Source organism: Pteropus alecto, unplaced genomic scaffold (assembly GCF_000325575.1).
Source record: "Pteropus alecto unplaced genomic scaffold, ASM32557v1 scaffold39, whole genome shotgun sequence".
In the NCBI taxonomy this organism is placed as follows: domain Eukaryota; kingdom Metazoa; phylum Chordata; class Mammalia; order Chiroptera; family Pteropodidae; genus Pteropus; species Pteropus alecto.
In genome coordinates, this window is record NW_006443568.1 from 13970668 (window position 1) to 13995822 (window position 25155).

Below are 25155 nucleotides of genomic sequence, written 5' to 3' on the forward strand. Positions count from 1 at the left end.
GGAAGATAGAAAGGAGCGATCCAGAACAATACTTAAAGGCTGTCACAAGTCAGAGTACCCAGAGGGAAAGCACTTTCTCAAAAGTCCCAAATGTAGAGGTTAATCCCTCCCCCCATTTAACTCGCAGGGCATTTTCAACCACTATCTTTCAAAATAAAAGCACACACACGAGCCTATTTTAATGGCCTGGTAGGAAAAAATCGTAAATACCTAATTTTAAATTAAACTTCAAAGGAATCTGAGCTTGGATAAAAAGACCAAATCCTCATTTTTACCAGTATTTATTTCTCAATCCCTGATTTTCTAGTGCTACCATCAAAATTTTTGCTAAATCTACACATCACCTGCACAATTATTTAATAGTTTTCTTCAAAAAGAAAATCAATGCATGTATTTAATTAAATAACTTCAGCCTCAACTTAAATAATAATATTGATGTAGTCATAGGTTTGAAGCTAACTATATTTTTTCCATGAGTTGTGTTAAAATCAATGTACAACCGTCAAAATATTTGCCTGTGGTACCACTTCAGAAAAAAGAAATCACCTCACATACTGTAGTGATACATATCCCAGACTCTGAGATAAACTTATTTCGCATTATCAAAAACTTATACATGCCAAAGAAGAGAACCAAATCCGATTCTTATTTTCTTCAGCCCTGACAACTGTTTTCAGATCTTTCAGAGCATTCTGATGCTCTTTACCAACTGTCTGTTCCATAGTCCAACAGAGCTCCTTACTAACGTCTTTACAATTAAGCACCAGATAAAAGTTCCAGTTCTCACTTGCCTCAATGATTTTCAAATCTGTGCTGTTGAATTCCAAGAGCTTCTCTGTCTAACCATGACTTTGGGGCTACTACAGTGTGAATATTCAATGTATTCCCTGTCAACCGACCTGAACTTCACTGCTCCCAAAAACACATAGAGCTTCCTCACCAACAAGCAAGCTAAACCACGTTTTTCTTGATCCACCTATGAAACAATCCAGCTGATGTTGGCCAGAAGAAAGTATTTATGCTCCTTACCCGGAGTGATTTCTGATAATACTACCCTACCATATACACGTGGTCATGATGTATGTTTCTTTCCTAGGACTATATCCTATACTAATATAAATTTTAACTAAAAAGCATTTCTTTGTCCTGTATAATAGACCCTGCATTATTAGGTACTAGTTTGGTAGCCAACTTTAATATGCAATATCTGAAAATTACTCATGCCACCCCAATTTCCACTAATTTAATAAAATGGTAGAAAACTAATCAGTTTATAGACCACAACAGTTAAACCATTCAAGGCTGGTATAATGAGAAGGAAAAGGAACTAACATTTCAGTATTTCCCGTGAGTACCCAGCATTCCCCATTTTCCACATGCAGTAAGTAACTTGCTCAAGGAAACTGTTTAGTTAATGGAAGAACAGTGAACTGGACCCAAGTATGCCAGACTCCAAAGCCACTATACCCACTATGTCATGACACTGGATTCCCCTACAATTTCAACCCCTAAACAATCACTATTTCCCAAAGGAAACTGGAACATCAAGATGTCTACTGCCAGTACAGTAAGATACAGACAAAAAACAAACTGTGCTTCCCATGTAACAACCCAGAACGCTAGGCAATGAGGGTAGTAACGAGTCTACACGGGGCCAAAAGGGCTTGTTCACATCCATTTCTAGACTAATCCAACCGTATGGGTCACAGACACAAGTCTACCTGGCAGGCATGATTCAAGAGCTTCAGAGAAATGAGAGCTATCACAATTGACATTCCTGAGGAAGGATTTGCTGCTGCTTGGTTTATAAAATGGCACAGGGTTCAATCTCAAAGGGATTTGCCTCACCCCCTTGCAGCTGAAAGATGAGTAAGACAGTAAACTGGTAACTAGAAAATGAGGTAAAGGATTTGGACTGGCTTACAGATTTCAAACCAGGCAATGGGATGGGGAGGTAGGCCAGTAAAAACATAATGGCTTACAATCAGAGCTTTCGGTCTTTTCCATCTGGAAGGCAATAGTTTGGCAAATGAATCAAAAGCCCCAAAGGAAAATATTTCAGCTTTTTTCTTGTCCCTCTAACTCCACGCCTGTCTCTTCTATCCACCCTGCTCCCAAGGAAAGAAAGCTCTGATGCTCCACTTTCCCTAGCAGTAGACCAACATGATGCTACGTCCACTGCTACTAGTATCGCTCAACCACGAAGATGAGAGATGTTTCGACATCAATCGATACAGAGTAAAAAACCTTTCATCTCTAGACTTCATTTAAGTTCTAGTACATGCCCAACCACCTAGTTTTGCTCCTACAAAAGGCACTTGTCTGCAAAGATAAATATGAGATCAAAAATCACAGTTCAGACTAGCCAATAGGCAGAGTGTACGCTACGATCTTAGTTAAACTGGGCTGCTGCATCTTCAACAATTGTTAAGAGTGACACCCCCATTTCTATATTTTTTAAGACACAAAATAACAAGATAATTCTCTTCAGAAAAGAAATAATACAAAAAAAAAAAGAATTTTTAAATGCCAATGTTTTACTTAAAGTTAGCTATCTCAGTTATTTAAGAGATAAACAATGGTGGGACTGCTGATGAGTTTTACAGGTTCAAGTTCTCACATGCTCAATTTTCTTTTAAAAGGCAACATGTTTCTTCAAAGAAAGTCCCACTTGATCAGGGGACACCAACTCTGCAGCTGTTTCCACTAAAGATTGGCACCTCTAGGCCAGGCTTAAACTTTAGAACAATAAAACTTGAAAGGTTTTGTCTTATAATAAAAACAAACCAACACGGATAAGAGAAGAGTTTTCTCTGACTTTGGTCACTTTTTTCTGTTGCTGCACGACAAGCTCCCTTAGAGGAAAAAAGCCAAAGGAAAAAGTACAAAGCATTTTTCACCTTCCCTGGAAGCAAATATTTAACTATGAATACAGTTTATATAACTTTGCCTCCCCCCACTCAAGCTATTACTGTTCTTTTGGTCCATGCTGTCTGGAATGACAAATAACACTAAAGTAAAGAAATACCTGATTATAGGTACACATCTTCCTCACGGCAAAGTCCAGATATGGAGGAAGTAGGGGGGCAAGGCAAACACACACACACGGAGGAGCCTTATGGAATTGACATTAGGCAAGGAGCCCACGCTCTGAAACCATTTCTTTGGAGAGGAAAAAGAATTGGCACAAATTCTTTCAAAAAGAAATTACTCCAAATCAATCTAACCCTGCTCTTTAATGCATGCTTAGTGCCCAAAAGGACATCATAAAACTGGCTAGTAGATAAATACACATTTTTAGGAAAAGAGCAACTCCCTAACAGTTCATCTGATACTATTTCAATAACAAAACAACAGAACTCACTCCCACTAACTACATATAAAATATTGTCTTATCTTATGCCTAACTGGATTTTAAAAGTTTAAAAGAATAACAACAGTATGCCACTGTACACCTTAAGCCACACTTTATGTAAGAAAGAAAGGGTAATATATGTTGACAGCTATTACTGTTTCATGTGGACAATTTCCAGTTAGTCAATGCAACTTCATTTAGAAAAATCTTTGCACTGACCATGCCACATATCATAAAGCTTTACTTCACTGAAAACAATTAGGAAGCAAACATAATCAGCAAGAATTAACAAGCAGGCTACATAAACTGATTGCAGTCTTGGGGTAGAAATGTACTTTGGATGCTAAGCTCCTAAAAAGAACAAGTCAGTGCAATACATGTTCCTGCGAAATCAACTTTGTGAAAGTTGCAGTTGCCAATTACCTTTCAATTAAGAAGGAATAACTCGATGTTTGGAGAGGCACAGAAAAAACAAATCCTCAGAAATTCTCTTCTCTTAGAAAACATTTCTACAAAATCTCAGAGGGGCAAAAAACACAAAAAAACAAAAAAACAAAAAACCAAACCACAGACCCATCTTATTGGTCTATTTAGTATGTCATTTATGTGATGATTAAGATCTCATCCCACCTTACATTTAACACTTTAAACCAAGCTCCTAAATTCATAAGCTTAAAGTTGATCTGCATCTAAAAATTAAAATTGTGAAGCAACTTCATCTTAATTTGTATAACTTAAATCAAGGTGTATGAGCAAAAACTATACCATGTTCAATTGGCAGTTTGTAAATATGAGAAGCTACAAGAATTACAAGCAAGTTTTTAAGATCCTAGAAGCCCTATGCCAAAGAACTTTATTCTTAAATGCCTGTAAGAAAAGATACAGCTTCCAAAAACTAAGGAACTTTCTCTGCTGCTATGTGGAATGGCAAGAACACTGCTTCCAGCCCCTGCTCCACTCCTTACCAGCTAGCTCTTCCACCTCAGGTCAATGGTTTAACCCCAGCTGGCCTCCATGTGCTCACCTGGAGAGTGAAAACAACCTTATGGGGTTGCTATAAAAGGAAAATGTAAGGTATCTAGCAGGGTCTGACACAATTCAGTAAGTGGCAATTTAGTTCTGCTACCTCTCTAATAAAACCCAAAAGACGTCAAATGTGTAATCATCATGGTTAATCCTTTATTAATATACAACTCATTGGTTTGCTTAGGATCCCACTGTGGGCAAGCCCTAGATGAAAATCACACAGCTAAAAATCAGAACCCTTTTTGCCACTCTGCATAGCTGATTATATTTTCGCTGGCATTAGCAACTGTTTCCAGGAATGTCAGATTTTGAGAGATACATATTTATATATAGGGGATTGAGCTTTGCGCAGCGGCAGTTTAGTAGCCAATGAAGTTTATCTGAGGCACGATTATTGCTAATTAAATAGGGGATTGATTCCTTCAGATTCATTGCTGAACTACAACATTTTGCTTTAAAAAATAATATTTTCCTAGAGCTGTCTTGTGTTTAATAAAGTTATTTTTACGCTTTGAACATGGATTAATATCAAATTGACCTATTTATAATGGGCATGTTTTCCTGTTCAATCATGTTTCTATTAACGCTATTACAATCATCAAGTGCATTTGTTACGACAGAACAAACAAGAATGTGCTTTTATAGAAAAGTACCCTTGGGACTGAGTTTAGTGAGAATTACATTTCCAAGAAACATTCCTGATTTATGAAAGATGCTCGGGGCCCAATTTATGAGGGAAAAAAATAGTTTTAAGTCAGCTCCAAACTGTGTTACTTAATCCTTTGAGGCAGAGACAGATTGTCCCAGGTGTCCGTGTGCAAATGCCAAGTCATGTGAATTAACCAAGAACGCGTGCCAGACCAAAGACCCAGAGATGGTAAATTCAGTCTGTGTTATTCAGCTTCTCAAAAGTCAACATTGCTGCAGGGAATAGAGGAAATAGACTAAGAAGGTGGCTATTTTACAAGACCATAACCTTCCTATGGCTATCTACGCTAGACAGAGGCTGGAACATCTGTAGGAATTTCTCGGGTGGACATCAATCGCCATCAATCTGACCAGAACAAGCAAACCAGTCAGCAGAAAGGAGTAAAGATAGGGAGGTAAATGTGGAAGGCATTACTGGTGTGCTCTGTTTCAAGAAAAGCCAAACTCACAAAAGGGTCCTTTTAAATGACTGTGTATAGCACATGATCCAACTTTCAGAATTCTGACGGCCATACAACTTTCCAAAAATGCACAAAAGAAACACGGTTGTACATATTTTACTAAAATATAATGTTAATTCACATGTAGGCATAGTATGTAGGAAAATGAGCTCTGAAAACTAATTATAAAAGGTAGACTGGAAAAATGCAGAAATAAGTTTCAACAAACACAATAAAAGACAATGCATTTACATTTATTTAAGGGGGGGGTGCTTTGGAGATGCTAATATTTATAGTGTCAGGCACTGTATTCCGTTTCTACATTTCATTTGATCCATAGAATCACCTTTTAGGTCTATCACGATCCTGTCTTACAGAAGTAACAATATAGAGAGAGGTTAAGTGACTTACCCAAGTACACACAACTAAAAAAGGAAATTCAAACCCAGGCTGTCTGCCTCCAAAGTCATGGCTCTTCCCTATACACTGGGATAAACCTCATAGAGAGGTCAGCATAGCAAATAGGCTAAGGGCTGATAAATGACTCCAGGTGAATCCAAACCACTCGAAAGGGTATTCTGCAGCGAGCCCCTTCCCTCCCAGCACCTCTGATACCTCTAGCCCTCTTCATTAGCATCAGTAACTGGATTCTCCTTATTCTTGTGAAAGCAAATATAAGAATTAGGGATCCATTATACCCTATATACACATCACCATAGCTATAATGTTGTCGTCTATTCCTGATTCAAATGAAAAATTCAATGGAGAAACAAGTACCAATACCTTTTCCTTACACCTTTACTTGACTGACATTTATTAGCATTTATTAAGCAGAAGGCACTAAGCACAGACTTCACTACTCTCGGAGCACATTCTTTAAAAAGTGGGAAGTATTACGTAGCAGCTATACTTCAGTTATAAGGTTCTGTGGACTTCGGGGTAAGACAAGTTAAACATGATTGAGAATACTGGTTAGGTTACTTCCTGTGTGTCTCAGTGCTTGGGTAAGTTACATAGCATCTCCAGGTACCAGTTTCTTCATGTGAAAAATAATACTGACATTAATAGTGTCTAGCCCTGACTGGGGAACAGCGAGGATGAAACAGCGTAACGTGCAGAAAGCTTAGAAGAACAATACCTTGCACACAGTAACTATACTGGTCTTCTACAAAAAGCATTTTAAGAACACACTATAAGTTTAAATATTTACTGAACACTGAAGGGCAAGAACACTGGGTTCAACAAGGGTCAGAAGTAAGACAAGTCTCTTCCCTGGGGAGCTTGTGATCAAGAAGGGATAACAAGTCAGGTGTCCAGAAAACTGCGCAGACAGGTCTTCGGCGCCCTGAGGCGAGTGGGAACACATTTAGCTGGGAAGATGTTTTTAATCTTCGAGAAAGTTTAAATTAATTTAATATTAATTCAATTTACTATTAAAAAAAGAGGTGGCATTTGGGTTAACAGCCAGAGTTTTGGGGGGAAAGGCACGCACTCTATCCGGTGGCAGAAAAGCAGGGCTTGTGCAGGGAAACGAGGGGGCGGGGGGCAGAGAGTCTAGCTGAAACATGAGGCATGTCCTGGAGAACAGGAGATAAGGCTAGAAAGGGGCGGGGGCCATTCTGAAGGCACCAGCAGCCGGCCAAGGAGCCTACACAGTGCTTACTTAATTCAGTAGGCAGGGGGATTCCACGAAGAGTTTTTAAAAAGGCTCACAAGACTGAGGCTACGCTTTAGGAAGACTCATCTGACTGAGGTGTGCAAGATTACTTGGAAAAGAAGAGACATTTTGCTGGCAGAATTTACAGGACTTAACTGATTAAGTGTGTGGATGTGTATCTGAGGTTTTAGAGGGTGCGGGGGGGAAGGCTGTCAAAGAAAATGCTGAGGACTTCTACCTGTATAATGTAAAAACATTGGTGCTATTCATAAGTCATCAAATAACCTTTTAATACCAAATTCCTTTAATAAATCTAAAATGTAACTTGGTTGATAAAAATGTAACATCTAGTTGTTTTTCGGAACACCAGACAATAGTAAACAAAGAGCAGTCACCAAGCGCTTATGCTTCAGGACTGGATTACCTCCTTTCGGTCCTCACAGCAAACTTCTTTTATTAGCCCCATTTTATAGACCAAGAGACTGAGTCACAGAAAGGTTCAGGAACTCGCCTCAGGTCACATGACTGGGATGTGAACCAGTCTGATTCCAGAGGCCTACTGCTCTTTGGTCTCCATGCTATACTAGTGCCAGTGTTGCTTCCTCACAGATAGGTGAAGCTATTACAATCATTAATTTTGACTTACCAAAGGAAACTACTTTCCAAAATTCATCCTGGCCAACACTATGTGTGGGCATTTCCTTAATTATACAAACTGAGTGCCTACTGTGTGTCAGGCACTGTGCTAGGCCCTGGGCAATAATAAGCTCTTGCATTCATTCAGTTCGCTGTCTAGTGTTGGAGCCAACTGATAAAATATAAGGCAAAATGACAGAAATAGGAAGTACTAGAAGCACTGAGCAGGGTACCCAAACCGTCCTGGAGGGCTAGAGAAGGGAGCAGGAAAGAAGGCAGCAAGAGAAACGGACCACAAGGAGCTCAGATTCTCTTCCTACCCACCTGACTGAAAAAAAATGTTACCTTACATACTTTGGTCTCTCCTCAGCAGCCTGCCCACCTTGCCTGTATTCCATGCCAGGCAGAACTGAAAGAGACGGTGTTTAAGGTAAGCAGAACAGGTTAAAGTGTGACTTTAACCAAGGATTAGGAATTTCTGAGCAGTGCGAGTGAGGACACTTATTGATGATTCTGAGATAATGGATCCCTAGGTCAGATCCATACATAGGCAGGAACGAAAACAAAAAGAAATAGAAAAGAGGGTCAAATATTCTTAAAAGATATCAATGGTTTTGCATTTAAGGTATTGTTGGTTCTAATGGTGAATATCTCCAATCAGTACTGCAAAGGTGTTGGAAGGACTTGCCTGAATTTTGGGGCTTTCTGTGAGCAAGCAATGTTTTCTCTGCTATTTAAATCTGGTTCCAATAAGGGAGGTGCCCGAGACTATAAGGCTAGGACACAGAACCCAGATGACTTTCTCTTACGGTAGCATTCCACAGTCTTTCTTAAAGGCATCACGATTCTCTAAAGCCCCATAAATAAACCTCTCCAAATCAATGGACTTGCATACTTTAAGAAACCAAGAATTCAGTTTTTATAAACTGAGTAAAGAAAAAGTCTTCTAAAAAAGAAATTATGAGCTGAAATAAAATGAATTTCAAGTTGCAGCTGGAACAAGGAGAAAAATAAGTTATTTTTTCAACGGTCACAGCCAATCCTTTCTGGGAATACATAAGATTAGTAACATTTATTCTAATGTCAAGACAATATATGATTGGAGCAGTAATACGCTGTACTTTTGCTTCTAATCAGAGTAGGATATTTGTGAGGGTTTGTCACATATAGGCCTATGCTGAAATAGTAAAAAAGAAAAAAGAAAAATTCCTGCAACGAATGGCTTTCAATTCAGTTATCTGAAACGATGCCAAGAAACTAGCAGCTTTCTTAGGACTACCTTCTTAGTAAAAAGTGAATTATGTTGCTTAAATCATTTGCTTCACTTAATCATTTAAAATCTATCAAACAGGAATTTTGAGTGGTTTATTTGTGCAGGTTCTGACAATCAGAAACATTTGTTATAACTTGTAAACATTTGTCAAAGTTAAGTGAGTCTACAAATCCATCAACAATTATGTCAGTGTCAACAATAATTCTAAATTATCCTAATCATCCTAATGCAGGTTTAGGATGGATAGAGAAAACTGAAGTAAAAGCACTGGATACATATACACTGTATACTGTTAATCAAGTGTCTTTAAAAGTTCTACCTGAAGATGCATAACTGAAGCAACCTGGAGTCTATGTAATCTCAAACGAGCCCCTCAGCCACATTGTTATCGGCCTGTTCACCCGCCCTCTCCCCAAGACGTGCCCTGTACTACCTTTTCTATTCAATGCCACATTACCCATTGATACTGACCCATATTCTCACATCCCATATCCTTCTACTATCTTTCCTAATTTGTACTCAGGTTTATCCTTTATTTCTTGTTCCTGTCATGCTGTCTAAAGAGGATTTCAAATTCACTTTCTCTCTTACTTTTTTAAATGACAAGTTAAATTGTTAACTGTTAACAGTTATCAATTCCAACAGACTTTCACTTTATAAGTAATACAGTTCTTTTTTGTCTTTTTTTTTTAATAAGCATACATTTGGTTTAAAAAAAAAAAGACCTTAAAATTATGAGCTACACTTTTTTAAAAGTCATTTGAATTATTCTTTTTGTTCCTTTTTCTTTTCTCCTTTACTTCATTTCCCACTTCATTTTCAGTTGCTGAAAAAGTATGTGCATATAGATATATGAATATATGACCCTGTGTTATGTATTAGTCTGAAAGGGCTGTGGCTGGAGAGTCATAGAGAATAAGCTTGGGAAAGTTACATTTGTCTAGGGTAGGATTTCTCAACTTCAATGACTGACATTAACGCTTTGGTGCTGTCCTGTACATAGTACAATGTTTAGCAGAATCCCTGTCCCCCACCCACTAGATGTCAGTAGCACCCCCACTTCCCCATCCTCCAGTATGACAACCATGTCTCCAGACACTGCCAAATGTCCCAAGGGTGGGATATGGGGGATAGATCATCCCCAGTTGAGAACCACTGGTCTAGGGGTTTAAAATTTATAAAATGCTTTCCCGTCCATCTGATTATTATCTTATCCTGGGTTTCATCAAAATCATATAGGGATTAACATCCCAAGTTTACAAATGAGGAAACCGAAGCTCAGAGGGGCCAATAACTGTCCAAGCTCACTAGGCTCCAGCTAAAGGAGCTTCATGTTGCAGGTCCTCTGTTTCCTCATCCCTTCGGCGAGAGGCTGGGCTAAACCAGCATTATTCACAATTCCCTTCATTCTTCTCTTGCTTTCTTTCAAAGCAGAAAGACTTTCTTCCAGAGAAATCTTCTGCGGAAGCCCAATATATTCAATAGATAAAAACTAAGCTTCTACTTGAGGAGTCCAAGTATCATCCAGGCCCTGCCTCCTTAAACCTCATACTTGTCCCAGAGGGACTCCCAAACTCTAGGCTCTATAGAGCATACTGCAAAAATTGGTGATAACTTTAAGTTATGATTCTAAACAGCATCTCTCAGTTAAGATGGTTTCTAGCTGAAATAGGAACTAGGTACATTCAGTAGAAATAGTATCTTAAACCATGATACAAACTAAGTTACAGATAAGGTAGTAGGGGAATGGAGAGGGTATATGTTTGTGCCAAGTGTGTGGAACGATAGTTGGATAAATCTAGGAGAGCTATAAGCACATATCAGAGTACCAGTAAGCAGCAGTCTCATGGACAAATCTGTCCAATAACCAGAAGAGAAAGAAACAGGTTCCAAACAAAGTACCCTACTTGAATGGACCTAAAAAACATGTATCGACCTCCCCAAGCATCAATTTTCCAATCTGTGAAATGAGAGGGTTGAAATAAGTTAGTGGTTATCAGTCCTTTTTCTCCCCCTAAAACAATAAAATTATTTTTTCAAATAAAATACTATACATACAGAAAATAGATAAATAAGACAAATCAAAGTTAAGCTGCTCTGTTTGGGCAGGGGGAAGGGAGAGGGTTGGAGACCTGACTAGAAATCCACTTGCTCAGCCTTCCCTCACTCTCTTCTCCATACCTACCCCCACCCATGGGCAACCTCCAGGGTACTTTGGAACACATTTAAAAATCACTGGACCAAAGGAATCCCTCAGGTTCCTTCTAGCTCTAATGATCTGTTGTTCTATAAGTCTATGAATTCATGGAGGTTATTCAACTGGGGCCATCCAAGGAAAGCAACAATAGGACATCACATCCACCAAGGACAAACAAATCCCTGTAACTTGCTGACCAATGAGAAACTTCATTAACAGATACCAATGTAATATCAAAGTTAGTGAAAGCTTAAAGAGATGTTCACATTAAACTACTAATCTATTTAATAAAACTAGATTCAACATATTTATGTAAAGATTATTCATAGTCTTCAACTATAAAAACCGAATGAACTCAGTAAACAATTTTTTGAACAGAAACTGTTCTCATTTATTTATTCGCTTACATTATAAAAAGAGCAAAGTTAATGATCCTTCCCACCAAGTATCATTATCATTCCCAAGAGTTACTTTGGATTAAGTTTATTGCTTACCATTCCATTTATATAAGTGGGTTCATATATCACATATGTTCTACAACTTGCTCTTCTCATTTTATAATTATGAAAGACACTTTTCTGTGACAGTACATGTCTTTTTTAAACTCTTCACTGAAATATATATACAGAAAGCTGCACAATTAAGTGTACTGCTCGATGAACTTTCAGACTACACACACCCATGTCACCAGCAACCAGAGCAAGACACAGAAGATTACCGACATCCCCAGAAGCTTGCCTTGTGCTTAGTCAAAACTCTCCATTCAAGGATAACTATACTGACTTCTAATAGCACAGTTTTGCCTGTTTTTAAACTTATATCAATGGAATCACACAGTAAGTACTTTGGCCCAACACTGTTGTGAATACCTGTACATAGCTCATTCATTATCAGTGTTGTACAGTATTCCATTACAGTAGTATACCACAAGTTACTTACCCATTCTGTTGATGAGCATTTGGGTAGTTTCTAGTCAATGCTATCATGCAGAGTGTTCTGTGAACTTTCTAGTACAAGTCACCTGGTGAATCGAAGTATGCATATCAGCTGGATACATATCTAAGCATGGAATTGCTGTGTCACAGGGTATACATGTATAGTTAGCTTTTTTTAGTAGACACGCCTCAGTTTTCCAAAGTGGTTACACCAATTCATACTCCCATAAGCTGAGTCTGAGGTTTTGGTTGCTTTAAACCTCACCGACACTGAGTATTTTTCATCTTTTTCATTTTCATTTCATTTTTCACCTTTTTGGTTTTAAATAAGTGTTTGAGGTATAATTTATGTAGAATAAACTACACCCATTTAAAGTGTAAAATTCAATGAGCCTGATAGATGTACATACCTGTGAAGCCACCACAATCAAGAAATGGAATACTGCTATCACCCCTAAAAGTTTCCTTGTGTCCCTTTGCAGTCAGTCCTCCCTCCACCCTTGGGCCCAGGCAACCACGTATCTACTTTGTCATCATAGAATGATTTGCATTTTCTAGAATTCTTTATATAAATGGAATCGTTCAGTATATACAGGCATACCTTACTGAGCTTTGCTTTGCTGTGTTTCACAGATGTTGCATGAAGGCAAGACTCTCCAGCAACAAAGATTATGGCCGGCTTTCCGATACTCACTTTATTGTGGCGGTGTGGAACTAAACCCACAATGTCTCTGAGGTGCGCCTGTACTCTTTTCTGTTGGTTTGCCTGTTTGAGTTTTTGTGCCGAAACCCAGGACAACATACACTCTTTTGTAACTAGCTTCTTTCACTCAACATGATTTTGAATGTATGTTGTTATGTGCCTCAAGTTTGGGGCATTATGTATAGAGCTGGTATGAACATTCATATATAACATATTTTCATTTCTCTTGGATACTTAAGGGTAGAATGACCAGATAGTATGTTTAACTTTATAAAAAACTACCTAAATGTTTTATGAAGTGGTTGTACCATTATACAGTCCCCTCAACAGTATACAAGAGTTCCAGTTGCTCCATATTCTAGTCAACCTTTAGTATTGTCAGTCTTTTTCATTTTAACTATTTTCATGGGTGTTCAGGGGCATCTCATTATGATTTTAATTTGCATTTCCTTAATGACCACTGATGTTGAATATCTTTTCAATTGCTTATTTGCTGTTAGTATAAATTCTTTTTGTGAAGAATCTTTTCAAACATTTTCCCCATTTTCTTAAATGGTTGTTTGTCTTATGACTAATTTTAAGATTTCTTTATTTATTCTGGAAACAATTCCTTTATCACATATATGTACTGCAAATATTTTCTCTCATTCTGGAACCTGCTTTTTTGTTTTCTTAATGGAGTCTTTCAAAGAGCAAGAGTTTTAAATTTTTTAATCAAATCTAGTATATCAATTTTTTTCTTTGTGAATTTTTGCTTTTTTTGTGACCTAAGAAATCTTTTCTGAACTCAAGGTAACAAACATTTCTCTCCTATGTTTTCTTCTAGAGGTTTCATGCTTTTAGCTTTTAAAATTAGGTCTGTGACCCTTTCGAGTTAATTTTTATGTATGATAATGAGGTTTATTTTTTTCCTCTATATGGATACCCTGTTATTCTAGCACAATATGTTGAAATTGGTATCTTTGTCAAAAATAAATTGACCATATATTTACGGGTCTATTTCTAGACACTAGCAATTTTACTGAACTACATATGTATCCCTTCCCCAATACCATACTGTCTTATTTACTGTAGCTTCGCAGTAAGTCTTGAAATCAAGTAATATTATTCCTCCAACTTTGTTTTTCTTTTCAAAAAATGCTTTGGCTATTTTGGATTGTTTACATTTTCATATAGTTTTTAAAATCAGCTTTTCAATTTCTATAAATATCTCAGCATTATTTTTCTTGCTGGGAGAGTAAAAAAGGGATTATGTTAGTATCCTAAAGATGGTGGCACATAAGAGACATTCAATTAATGTTAGCATCCTCTCTTTTTCCCTCTCTTGGCCTTTAAATAAACAGGATCCAATCTAGCAATGCCCTAACATTTCACTAAGTTGGTCAATGGCTGCAGTAAAAATATTACCCCACCAAATGACTTTTGTAAGTAAATATTTGTATTTTTACTTGGATTCGATACTAAAACACACTTGCCAGAGAAAGCAATTCAGCATATTTACTAATAAACTGTTTCAGGCCACATTTTAGGAAAGCATAAAACCACAGTTAGACAAAAATTTAAATGTTTTCAAGTTCCATATAGCACCTAATTACATTATTCTATAATACTAACAAAAATTTTCCTCTAGCAAGATTACAATGTTCCATTATTCATATTGCTGTTGCAGATGGAAAATGTATTTTTGCATTTGTTTAGAAATACCTACAAAACACTGTTTAGAAATACATGTAACAAACAAAATATGGCTACTAATTCAACAATTAACATGTACTAATTTGGAACCCAAACCTATAAACAACCAAAATCTTTGAAGTATTTTAGTTTAGTGTAATTGATATAACTCCATGAAATGGAGAGGTATCGGTTTGCAAACACAGGCCACCAAAAGGCAATTTTTGGTGAGCCACCAATACTTTGTGGCAACCCACATTTATCAGATGATAGTTAAAGAAAAACAGTAATTTGCTTTCTTTTTCCATGATCTTATTCAAGGCCTCTTTCAGCCTAGTATTTTTTAACATTAAAATGCCCTGAAACAAGCAATTTAACTACACTTAATTGATTAATGGATGAGTAAACAAAATCTAATCTGCTGGTTAATTTTAGGCAGGTCGGCCGCTAAGTCATTTACTGTCCTATTTTCTTAACAAGGAAGGAACAAGGCCAAACCCTTTCTTTTCATGAAGATGAATGCATGGCAAAGCGATAACTTTCACCCTGTTGACTGAGCTGCATAGAACCAGTGACCTATCTCAAAACACACCAGAAATTAATAAACTGCAAAATGTTACTGGAGCTCCCCTCCTATCCCTCTCATTTGTCACTCACAACACTATTCTTCATTTACACAGGCTTGGCATCGCCCCTGACTCCTCCCACTCATGAGCCTGCATTTCAAGTTCTGTAGATGTTACCGCTGTACTGTCACCATTACTTCTGTCTCCATTCCGCTCCTTCTGCTCTCATCTTTTTTCTGGTTTCCTTTAAACTGACCATCTTTGGCATGATTCTGCAATAATATACTAATCCATCTCTGCCTTCATTCTGGCTCTTTCCAACTCAATTCTCCTCAGCTAATTCAGTGATCTTTCTGAAATCAGAAATTCAACAATGTCACTCTTCAGCTTAACATTCAATGGTTTTTTTCAATGCTACACAAAGAGCTGCCATACAATCCAGCAATTCTACTCTGAGTTATATATCGAAATGAAAACCCATCCAGATGAAAACTGTATACTTGACCTTAGTGACATAATTCATAATAGCCAAAAAGTGTGAAACACATAAATGTCCATTAACTGATAAATGAATAAACAAAATTGTGGTATATCCAATCTATAGAATATTATTTCTTAACAGATGTCAATACCACCCCTATCAAAATCCCATGACATCTTTTGCAGAAATAGAAAAACCCATCCTAAAATTCATATGGAATCTCAAGGGATCCTGGATAGCCAAAAACAATCTTGAAAAAGAAAAACAAACCTAAAGGACTCACCCTTCCTGATTTCAAAACTTACCACAAAGCTACAGTAATCAAAACAGTGTGATACTGGCATAAAGACAAACATATAGACCAATGGAATCGAATAGAGATCACAGAAATATACCTTTGCATATGTGGTCAAATAATTTTTGACAAAGGTGGCAAGACAATTCAATGGGGAAAGGATAGTCTTTTCAAGAAATGGTACTAGGAAAACTGGATGTCCACATGCAAAAGAATGAAGCTGGACCCTCCCTTACCTGATACCATATACAAAAATTAACTCAATATGGATCAAAGATCTAAATATAAAACCTAAAACTGTAAAACTCATAAAGAAAACACAAAGCAGAAAGTTCATTATTTTGGATCTGGCAATGACTTCTTGGATACAATACTGTAAAAGAGTAGAAAAAATACATATATTGTTCTCTGTCTCCAAGTCTTGACATAGAGAGCTCTTAAATCCCTTAGGATTTCCTGGGTGATATCAGTGTCTTTTGTTCTAATGAGGCTACTCTCAGTGGGCTCCTGGAAAGCTTCAGGATGGCAACTGGTCACCACAAAGACCTAACCGAACTTGGAATTTTCAGCACCCACCCCTCCCCCATTCTCCAAGAAGGGGAGAGGAGCTAGAAATTAAGTTAATGATTGAGCATATTTTTGTACTGAAGCTTCCATAAAAATCCCAAAAGTATGAGGTTCTGAGAGCTTCCAGGTTGGTGAACACATCCATGTGCCACGCCAGGAAGGTGGCACACCTCAGCTCACGGAAACAGAAGTTCCTTGCTGTTGGGACTCTTCAAGACTTTACCCTATGTATCTCTTCATCTGGCTGTTCATTCATAGTCATTAATATCCTTGGTAATGAACTGGTAATCGAGTAAGTAAACTGCTTTCTTAAGTTCTCTGAGCCATTCTGGCAAATTATGAAAGCCTAGGAGAAGGTCGTAGAAATCTCTGATTCATAGCCAGTCAAAAAAACAGGTAACGATGTGGACTTGTGATTGGCATCTGAAGGAGACTGTCTTCTGGGACTGAGTCCTTAACCTCTGGGGTCTGAGCTAACGCCAGTTACTGTCAGAATTGAACTGAATTATAGGACACCCAGCTGGTTTCAGAACTGTCCGGTGTGGAAAACCCACACATCTGATGTCAGAAGTACTGTGAATATGAGAGTTAAGGAGAAACAGAGCTTTTTCCTGCTCCGATACCGAAAGCAAATAAAAGAAAAAATCGACAAACTGAACTTCATGAAAATTTTTAAATTTTGTGCATCAAAAGACAATATCAACAGAGTAAAAAGGCATCCCACATAAAAGGAGAAAATATTTGCAAATCATATATCTGTTAAGGGATTAATATCCAGACTATGTAGAGAAATCCTAAAATGCAACAACAAAAAAAGATTCAAAAATGAACAAAGGAACTGAATAGACATTTCTCCAAATAAAATATACAAATGGACACACGAAAAGATGCGCAACACAACTAATTAGGGAAATGCAAATCAAAACTAAAATGAGATACTACCTTACACCCATTAGGATGGCTACTCTTGAAAAGAAAAGAAAATGACAAATTTTGATGAGGATGTGAAGAAATTGGGACTCTTGTGCACTCTTGGTGGGAATGTAAGATGGTATAGCGACTGTGGAAAACTGTATGGCAGATCCTCAAAAAATTAAAAACAGAATTACCATATGATCCAAGAAATTCCACTTCTAGGTATATACCCAAAGAAATTAAGAGTAGAGTCTCCAAGAGAGAGTTGCATATCCGTGTTCATAGCAGCATTATTCACAATAGCTGATAGCTAAATTCAAAATAGAAGCAGTCCAAGTGTCCATCAACAGGTGAATGAATAAACAAAATGTTATATATATAGTTCAGCCTTAAAAAGGAAGGAAATTCTGATACATGCTACAACATGGATGAAACTTGAGGGCATTATGCAAAGTGAAATCAACCAATCTCAAAAAGACAAATATTGTATAAGTCTACTTACATGAGGTCCCTAGAATAATCATAATCACAAAGAAAGTAGAATGGTGGTTGCCAAGGGCTGGGGGAGGCGGGAATGGGAGTTACTGTTATATGGGTACGGAGTTTCAGTTTTACCAGATGAAGAGTTATGGAGATCGATGATGGAAATGATCACAGTGCAATAAATATATTTAATACTATCATTTAACTGTATACTTAAAAATGGTTAAGGTGGAAATTTCATTATGTATATTTTAACAAAAAAAATGAAAAAGACATGAGTTAAATACCCCACGAGGCTATGAGGATTAAATAATGCATGTACATTGTAACATGTTTATTATTAACACAGTATCCGGTATATGGTAAGTGCTCAATATATGGGAGCCATTACCATCATTCCTCAAAGAAGTCAAAGTCCTTCTTCCCCCTGGGACATAGTCTGGGCAGCTTCCGGGACTTGGAATGCAGTCCTCCACTGGGTCCACCTATTAAACGCCTGCAAATTCTCCCAAGAAGAAATTTCAATGTCACCACTTCCTTTTCACACTCCTTAAGGGTAGGGCCAGTGTCCACTCATCTGTGCACCCCACCTCCGGCTTTCCACAATCCCAGGTATTGTTTTGGGAAGTATACACATTAATCATTACTGTTATATATAAGCTGGAATATTGATTGTCAAGCTTCCATACCACCCACAATAGCCAAGATCAGAGCAAATGTGTTCTTTTCACTTACGATTCCTAATACAGCTAATATTTATCAAGTACAGGTAATGTCCTAACTGCTCTAGAGATTATCTTATTTATTCCTTACTTGTAACATCTCTCTGAGGCAGGTACTATTATTTTAGAGATGAGGAAACTGAGGTACAAAGAGGTATTTGTTGGCACATTTATTTCTAATAAAGAAAAATCAGAGGAAAGAAAAGCAAAGGCATGTGAATGTTCCCACAGTCCACTGAATGGAATACATTCTAAGGGCTGCTTATAAAAGTCCACGACTTGCATTTTTCCTTCTTACTAAAAAAATAGAAAACACTGTTGTGCTTACTGAATACACTTGGCTCGCAAGGGCAGCTTTTTTTAGGAAAGTATCACAGGCTTGAGCAACCCCTCCCCCAACCATGACACCTCCTTCCTACTTTTAGATTTCCTGGCCAATACATAGAGTAGTAACACCAAATAGTCCTTATTCTGGTTTCACAGTGAGAGTGAAACGCCACCAATTTTACAACTTTTCAAGTCACATTAGGGATTCTTAGGACCTCCATGTGAATCCAGAAATTACTAGAATCAAGATTCTCCTCAAAGCCTCCTCCTGCAAATCTGCAACTCTGAGGCCCTGGCCACTGTCACACAGACATTAACTTGTTCCTGAGATCACAGCCTGCCAGCTCAGGCCTTCGATATTAAAGAGTGAGTTGCGACAGGACTCTGAGGGCGATGACAGTGCTTCCACGACTCACACAGCAGGGCTTAGAGATTCTCAGAGCCCAGGGGAGCACCTCCGTAAGTCTCATAACTGATTTTCCTCATCTCCTAAAATCTGATTTTCCCTGGAAAACAGAAAACAGATATAACCTCCTATCCAGTCTTGAGTGACAAGCACAAGCCTCCTATGTTAGCAAGATACTATGCCTTCTATTCTTATTAACATGTGGGTATATACAAGACAAATTAGTACTACAAGGAAAAGAAACGGTACAACCCTTGAACTGAGTGGAGAAAGAAAACCAGAGCATTCAATAAATCTGATAAAAATTAAAAATAAATTCATAAAATTAGCAAAAACCATTAATGACGCACTCACATAAAACTAACGGAACATGCCATTCTTAAAATGTAATAGTCTTCACTCCTTTTTAATTTCCTGCAGTGAGGCGCTGCCAGTACCACTTAAACCAACATCACTCTCTACTTGTCTAAAAACAAAAGTGCTCTCTGGTTTACGTTTCTTGCTTGACTACTCCCAAACATTTCTAATACTACTTTATTATTAAGATCTACTGACAGTAATTTACATCCCTAACTGACATAGAAAGTTGGTAAAAGTTCCAAGAGTACAAGGACACATGATAAAACATGTAAACTGGCAGAAATTCACATGAAATCTACCTTACTTGGACTTCTTAATTTAAATGTTAATTCATTCAGTTAACACACACTAAGCGGTAAATATAGGACAGAAAATATAGTCTACAAAATTCTCAGCAATACACGTCATCCATTCAGCAATAATTATTGTATGCCTCCTTCACGCCGGGGGGTTGGGGGATCAATAGTGAACAAAACAGTCTCTGGTTCTCGTGAAGTTTATATTATAGGAAGGAAGGACAATCGAGTAAAGAAACAAATTGCAAATTTCAGCTGGTGATATGTGCCATTAAGAAAAATTAGTGTTGTGATGGGGAATAAATAGGACACCTATAGGAACTTAAATGCTGACAAGGTTATTAAAAAAAAGATGTATTAATCTCGAACCTCGTGGATGAACTAGGCAATATATATGGATGGCAGTGACAGGAATAAGAATAGAAGCCACAGAGAGGGGTAAAAATGTGAGAAGAACAAGAGTTGAAAAGAGAAACAGATGTGTAATGAACAACAGCCTATTGTGCCAATTACAGGGAGGCCTATGTTTTGTTTTGTTTTCTTGATCCATGGGATCAATTTATCAGATCAAACTATACAGAAACCACCTATCCTACCATACTCCTATTAGACACAAAGTAGATATTTTAAAACCAGAATTAAAGGGGGAAATAGAACTGCCTTTCTTATGACAGCAAAAGGAGGGGGAGGGGTATTTATAAAGACATGTGGCTCTTCCTACAGGACCAAATCATGCTAGAACTTTCTGTTAAGACATCACTCAAGCCTCAGAGTATGAGATCCTTGAAGAATACTATTTAAAAGAACCACTGCCTAAAATGCTTATGAGTTATTTAACTCGTCTGTACAACATCTAGACCAAACATGAACAATTAAAATAGTCATTTTTTCAGAAACCACTGGGAAAATAAAAACGCATTAGCCAAACAGATAAGCACTCACAAAGGGAGCTGTGCATCACCTTGGCTCCCTGTAGTCTTTGTCAAGGTAGAGGGTACATTATCAATATGTAACTGAAAGCCTTCATTGGCCCTTTCTTCCCTGCCTGCATCTTCATAACCATCACCAATCTTTTTGGCACTAGGAACCGGCACTCCCATGAGAAATCTAACACCTGATGATCTGAAGTGGAACTGAGGCGGTGATACCAGCATTGTGGAGCCACTGCAAATACAGATGAAGTTTCGCTCCTGTGCCTGCCACCCACCTCCGGCTGTACCGCCCCGTTCCTAACAGGCCATGGACCAGTACCGGTCTGTGGCCCAGGGGTTGGAGACCCCTGTTCTACAAAACCTCTATCTTATGAGAGGCTGCCATTCCCTGTGTCTCCATTTCCATATTGAAGTACCAGAAAAACAAGTAGCCAAAGGTGTTTCAAGAGTTCCGTTACCTCACTGTCTATAGGAACAGGAACCAGCAGACTCACTACAGAAGTGTGTTCATCCTCAGTCTCAAAGATCACTCAGACTAAGTAAATTAAATCCTCCCAAAATCAGACTTCTGCACTTTATCCATTTGCCCTGTCTCTAAGTCCATGGCTAAAGGTACAATCTCCTCAAAATCTGAACTCAGCTTCCCCCTCAAAATTAAAAACCCCTTTTCAACTTCTCATTATCATTCTCAAATTCAACTATGTAAGCAGAAAAGCAACCAAAATCATGACCTTTTTTCTCACTACAGTCTCTCTCCTACCATCTCACATAATCAGTTACTAAGTCTTATGTTATTTACTGTATATGAGGTGCACACCCACTAATCCTGTTACTTTCCAAATTCTGATCAATGACATTATCACTTACCCAAGTTCTAAACCTGGAGTCGTCTTTATAAAGAATGAAGATGAGGCAAAGTTAACCAGTGGGAGAAAAAATAAAATAGCATTTATTGAGTTTCTATTATGTACTTATCACTTGTGCCGGCCTAGGAAATATGTTATACTATTTTCACTTTATAAATGGGGAAAAAAAGTTTGAAGTTTCTCAAATATACCCATTTCTCTCCAGTCTAACAGTTCAGACTTTTAACACTTCACATTTACAATACCGTTAGTCTTCTCTATTCCAAATCTGTTCTGCATAAAACACTGCCAGAACAATCATACCAAAATTCCATTTATATCACATCAATTCCCTGTTGAGGGCAGTGAAATGCCTTCTGCTTCCCTATTTGCCCAATGACTGATCCAGAGCTTCATAAATATTGGTTGCTTAAAACCATCCCACGATTCCCCATCAGCCTAGATATAATGAGCCCTGGAAGCAGAAAGTAATCACTTTAATCTAAGACAGAGATGCTGAATATACAGAAAACATGTGAAAAAGCCAAAGGCAAAGCAAAAGCCTTCAAGATAAAGTGGAACCTCTCTAAGACATTTCACAATTCTGACTCGACCCAAACCAGCCTTCTTTAGGGAATAAGGATGCTGAAATTAGAATGCCTCTGGGTTCTAACCCAGCTCCTCCACTTCCAGAGACCTAATCTCTCTGTGCTTCAATTTCCTCCTCTACATAAGTTTAACTTGGTCTCTGCTCCATACAAGTTTAACTTGGTCTCTGCTCCAGTTCTCCCACCCACTCCCTGATTATCCAAGTCCAAGTCATTCTCCAAACGTCAGCTAAAGGCCCATTTCCCTTGCAAACTCTTACTGGATGACCTCAGTCCATCACTCCACTTACTTAATTTATAATAACATTACAGCAAAAAGAGTCTGAATCACTCATTTTAATTTTTAGCTGTGCTCATACATCACCGTGTTTCATTTATTTCACCTGTGTATGCCCCATCCCCCACTAATGGCCCACTCATGAATGACAGTGACACTACGAACTGCCTCAGGTGATCATCAGTGGCACAACAATATTAATATCAACAATTACTACACCATTTACTGAATACATAGTAAATGCCAGGCACTTGCTAAGTATCTTAAGTATTTTTCTCTCTCGATCTTCGTAATCCTTTAAGGTAAATCTGCCTCTTTATCCCCATTTCATAGTTAAGGAAGATACGTTACCCAAAGCTACAAACAAACAAACAAACAAACAAAAACCTAGTGAGGATGGGGGTGAAGAGTGAGAAAGGGTGATTTCAAACTCAGCTCTGTCTACCTCCCATTCTTCACTACTACATCATACTGTTTAGTAATTACTTTGGTCATTTCATATCTAGGTGTTAAATTTTCTCTCCTAAACGTAAGCTGTTAACAGTAACAAAAATTGTGCATTTCTTTGGTCATTTCCAGAACAACCCATTCTTAATAAGTGAGTCATACTCAAGCCTTCAAATAAACTAACTCATTTGATCCTCATGACAATTCTGTGAAATAGTAATAATTATTATTGCCAATTTACAAATGAGGAAACAGGCACAGAGAGGTTAAATAACTTGCCCCAAATCACACAGCTGGTAAAGTGCTGAATTTAAAGGTGAAATGGTAACTGTGATATATTACTTCATTTACTGACTCTTCTCAACAATTTTTACTAAGCACTTTTCTAGGGGGTGGGGGATACAGCAGTGAACAAACCAGAAAACATCCCTGCCCTCATGGAGCTTATAATCTTATTTCTTTTCCTGTATTTTCATTCTATCATCTTAAATACTCTTAAAGAAGATTTCCATACAAAAATATCAAATTTGGGTAATAAAAACCAGTATGGAAGAAAGAGCATGAGACGTGTAGCCGCAAAACCTGGGACAAATTCCCAACTTTGTCATTTATTAGACCCTGGGCAAAATCTCTTCACCTGACTCTCAATTTCATGACCTGTATGAGACAGTGCATGAAGCTGTGCACCTAGCAGTGTCTGGCACTTAGTATACATTCTGTAAATGAGTTTCCTTCTTTCTCCTTCCCTCCATGCAGTGACTTCATAATCTGTGTCGTCCCTGAGCACATGTTAAAAGGCTCTGCGAAATTATATCAAGGATTACAAAGCGACCAATCTCTTCTGTTCCAGGGCAATTCTCATGCCAAATCACTATGTCTCCAATTTCAGGTCCCAGACTACTCTGCCGCCGATAAATCAGGTTACAACTCGGGAATGACAGCAACTCACGTTAGGGCCTGGCAGTGTCTATAAAGTGCTCTCAATGACCTTCTTTGGAAGGCACTTTTCAGCTGAGAAGGAATGTGGCCTCCTGACCAGGCTCCACTCCCCGTGAGGAAGATGTGGCACCAGGGAGGAGAATTTCGAGCCTCTGGCACAAGGTTGTGTCCTACATACCGTTTTTCACTCGAAGAGCTCGGCACCCCTCCTGCCACCTCTCCTGCCACCTGCCAACCCGACCCCCGCCTCCTCAGGGCTACAACTCACTCTTTTCACTCGGGCGGCCGCCTAGGCTCCCGGGGCGCGTGTTCCCCGCCGCCCAAGTGACCGACCTACCGCCCGGGCTCGGGCAACCAGCCCTGACCCAAGGGTCTGGAACAGGCCGGACCGCCTGACCTCTCATGGGGCTTCCCTTCCGCCCTCCTGGTCAGCGGCGCCTCGAGCTGGCTGCTTGGTTCCGGGCTGGGCCTGCCAGGGGCAAGAAGCCCCTTACCTATCTTCACGACCGTATCCGCCAAGCACCGATCCCACTTCCTGCCGAGTTCTGACTCCGACATGTTCCCCACCCGCAGCTCCAGCTTTCGTTACGGTGGGACCCCGCGCTCCGATTCTAGGCAAGTCTCGCGAGAGCTGGTCGCGGTTCCCAGGCCCGGAAGATCGGCGTCGGCGTGCCAGATATCGCGAGATGATCTGACTGCTTCCGTCCTTTCCTTTTCTCTCTCTTTTTTTTTTTTTTAGTTGGTCGTCAAGGTGACGGGTTGCGGGAAGGCCCGAGGTGACCCTGACCTTGGAGCCGCGCCTACCTAAGGGTTGCAAGGCTGACATGTTTCCTAAGCGGCATCCAAAGCCCTTCCTTCGCACCAGCTCCCGACGTTGGCCCTGGAAATTCCCAGGACAAATGAGGGCACAGCGTTTGATTTATTCATTCATTTCCTTACTCGGCTTCACTTTTTCTACTCATTCACTCATTTATTGCAGTGGCACTCCCACCTGCACCACTAACAGAAACTGCTCTGGCAAAGGTCACCTATTGCCAAATCATATGCTTTTTGGACCTCTGTACAGCATTAGACACAACTGCTCC

The 25155-nt window shown here is 38.7% G+C and overlaps 1 protein-coding gene and 1 pseudogene across 1 annotated transcript in view; one reads left to right on the forward strand and one right to left on the reverse strand.

Annotated features, from left to right (window-relative positions):
* MINOS1 (mitochondrial inner membrane organizing system 1) overlaps positions 1–24717 on the reverse strand; it is a 28828-nt gene extending 4111 nt beyond the window's left edge. Inside the window, exon 1 of the mRNA XM_006924499.3 lies at positions 24565–24717. Coding sequence (XP_006924561.1) covers positions 24565–24628 — 64 coding nt within the window. The 5' untranslated portion in view covers positions 24629–24717. The remainder of the gene's footprint in view (positions 1–24564) is intronic.
* On the forward strand, positions 4722–4834 carry LOC112473051 (annotated as a pseudogene).
* Positions 24718–25155: the final 438 nt, after the last annotated feature.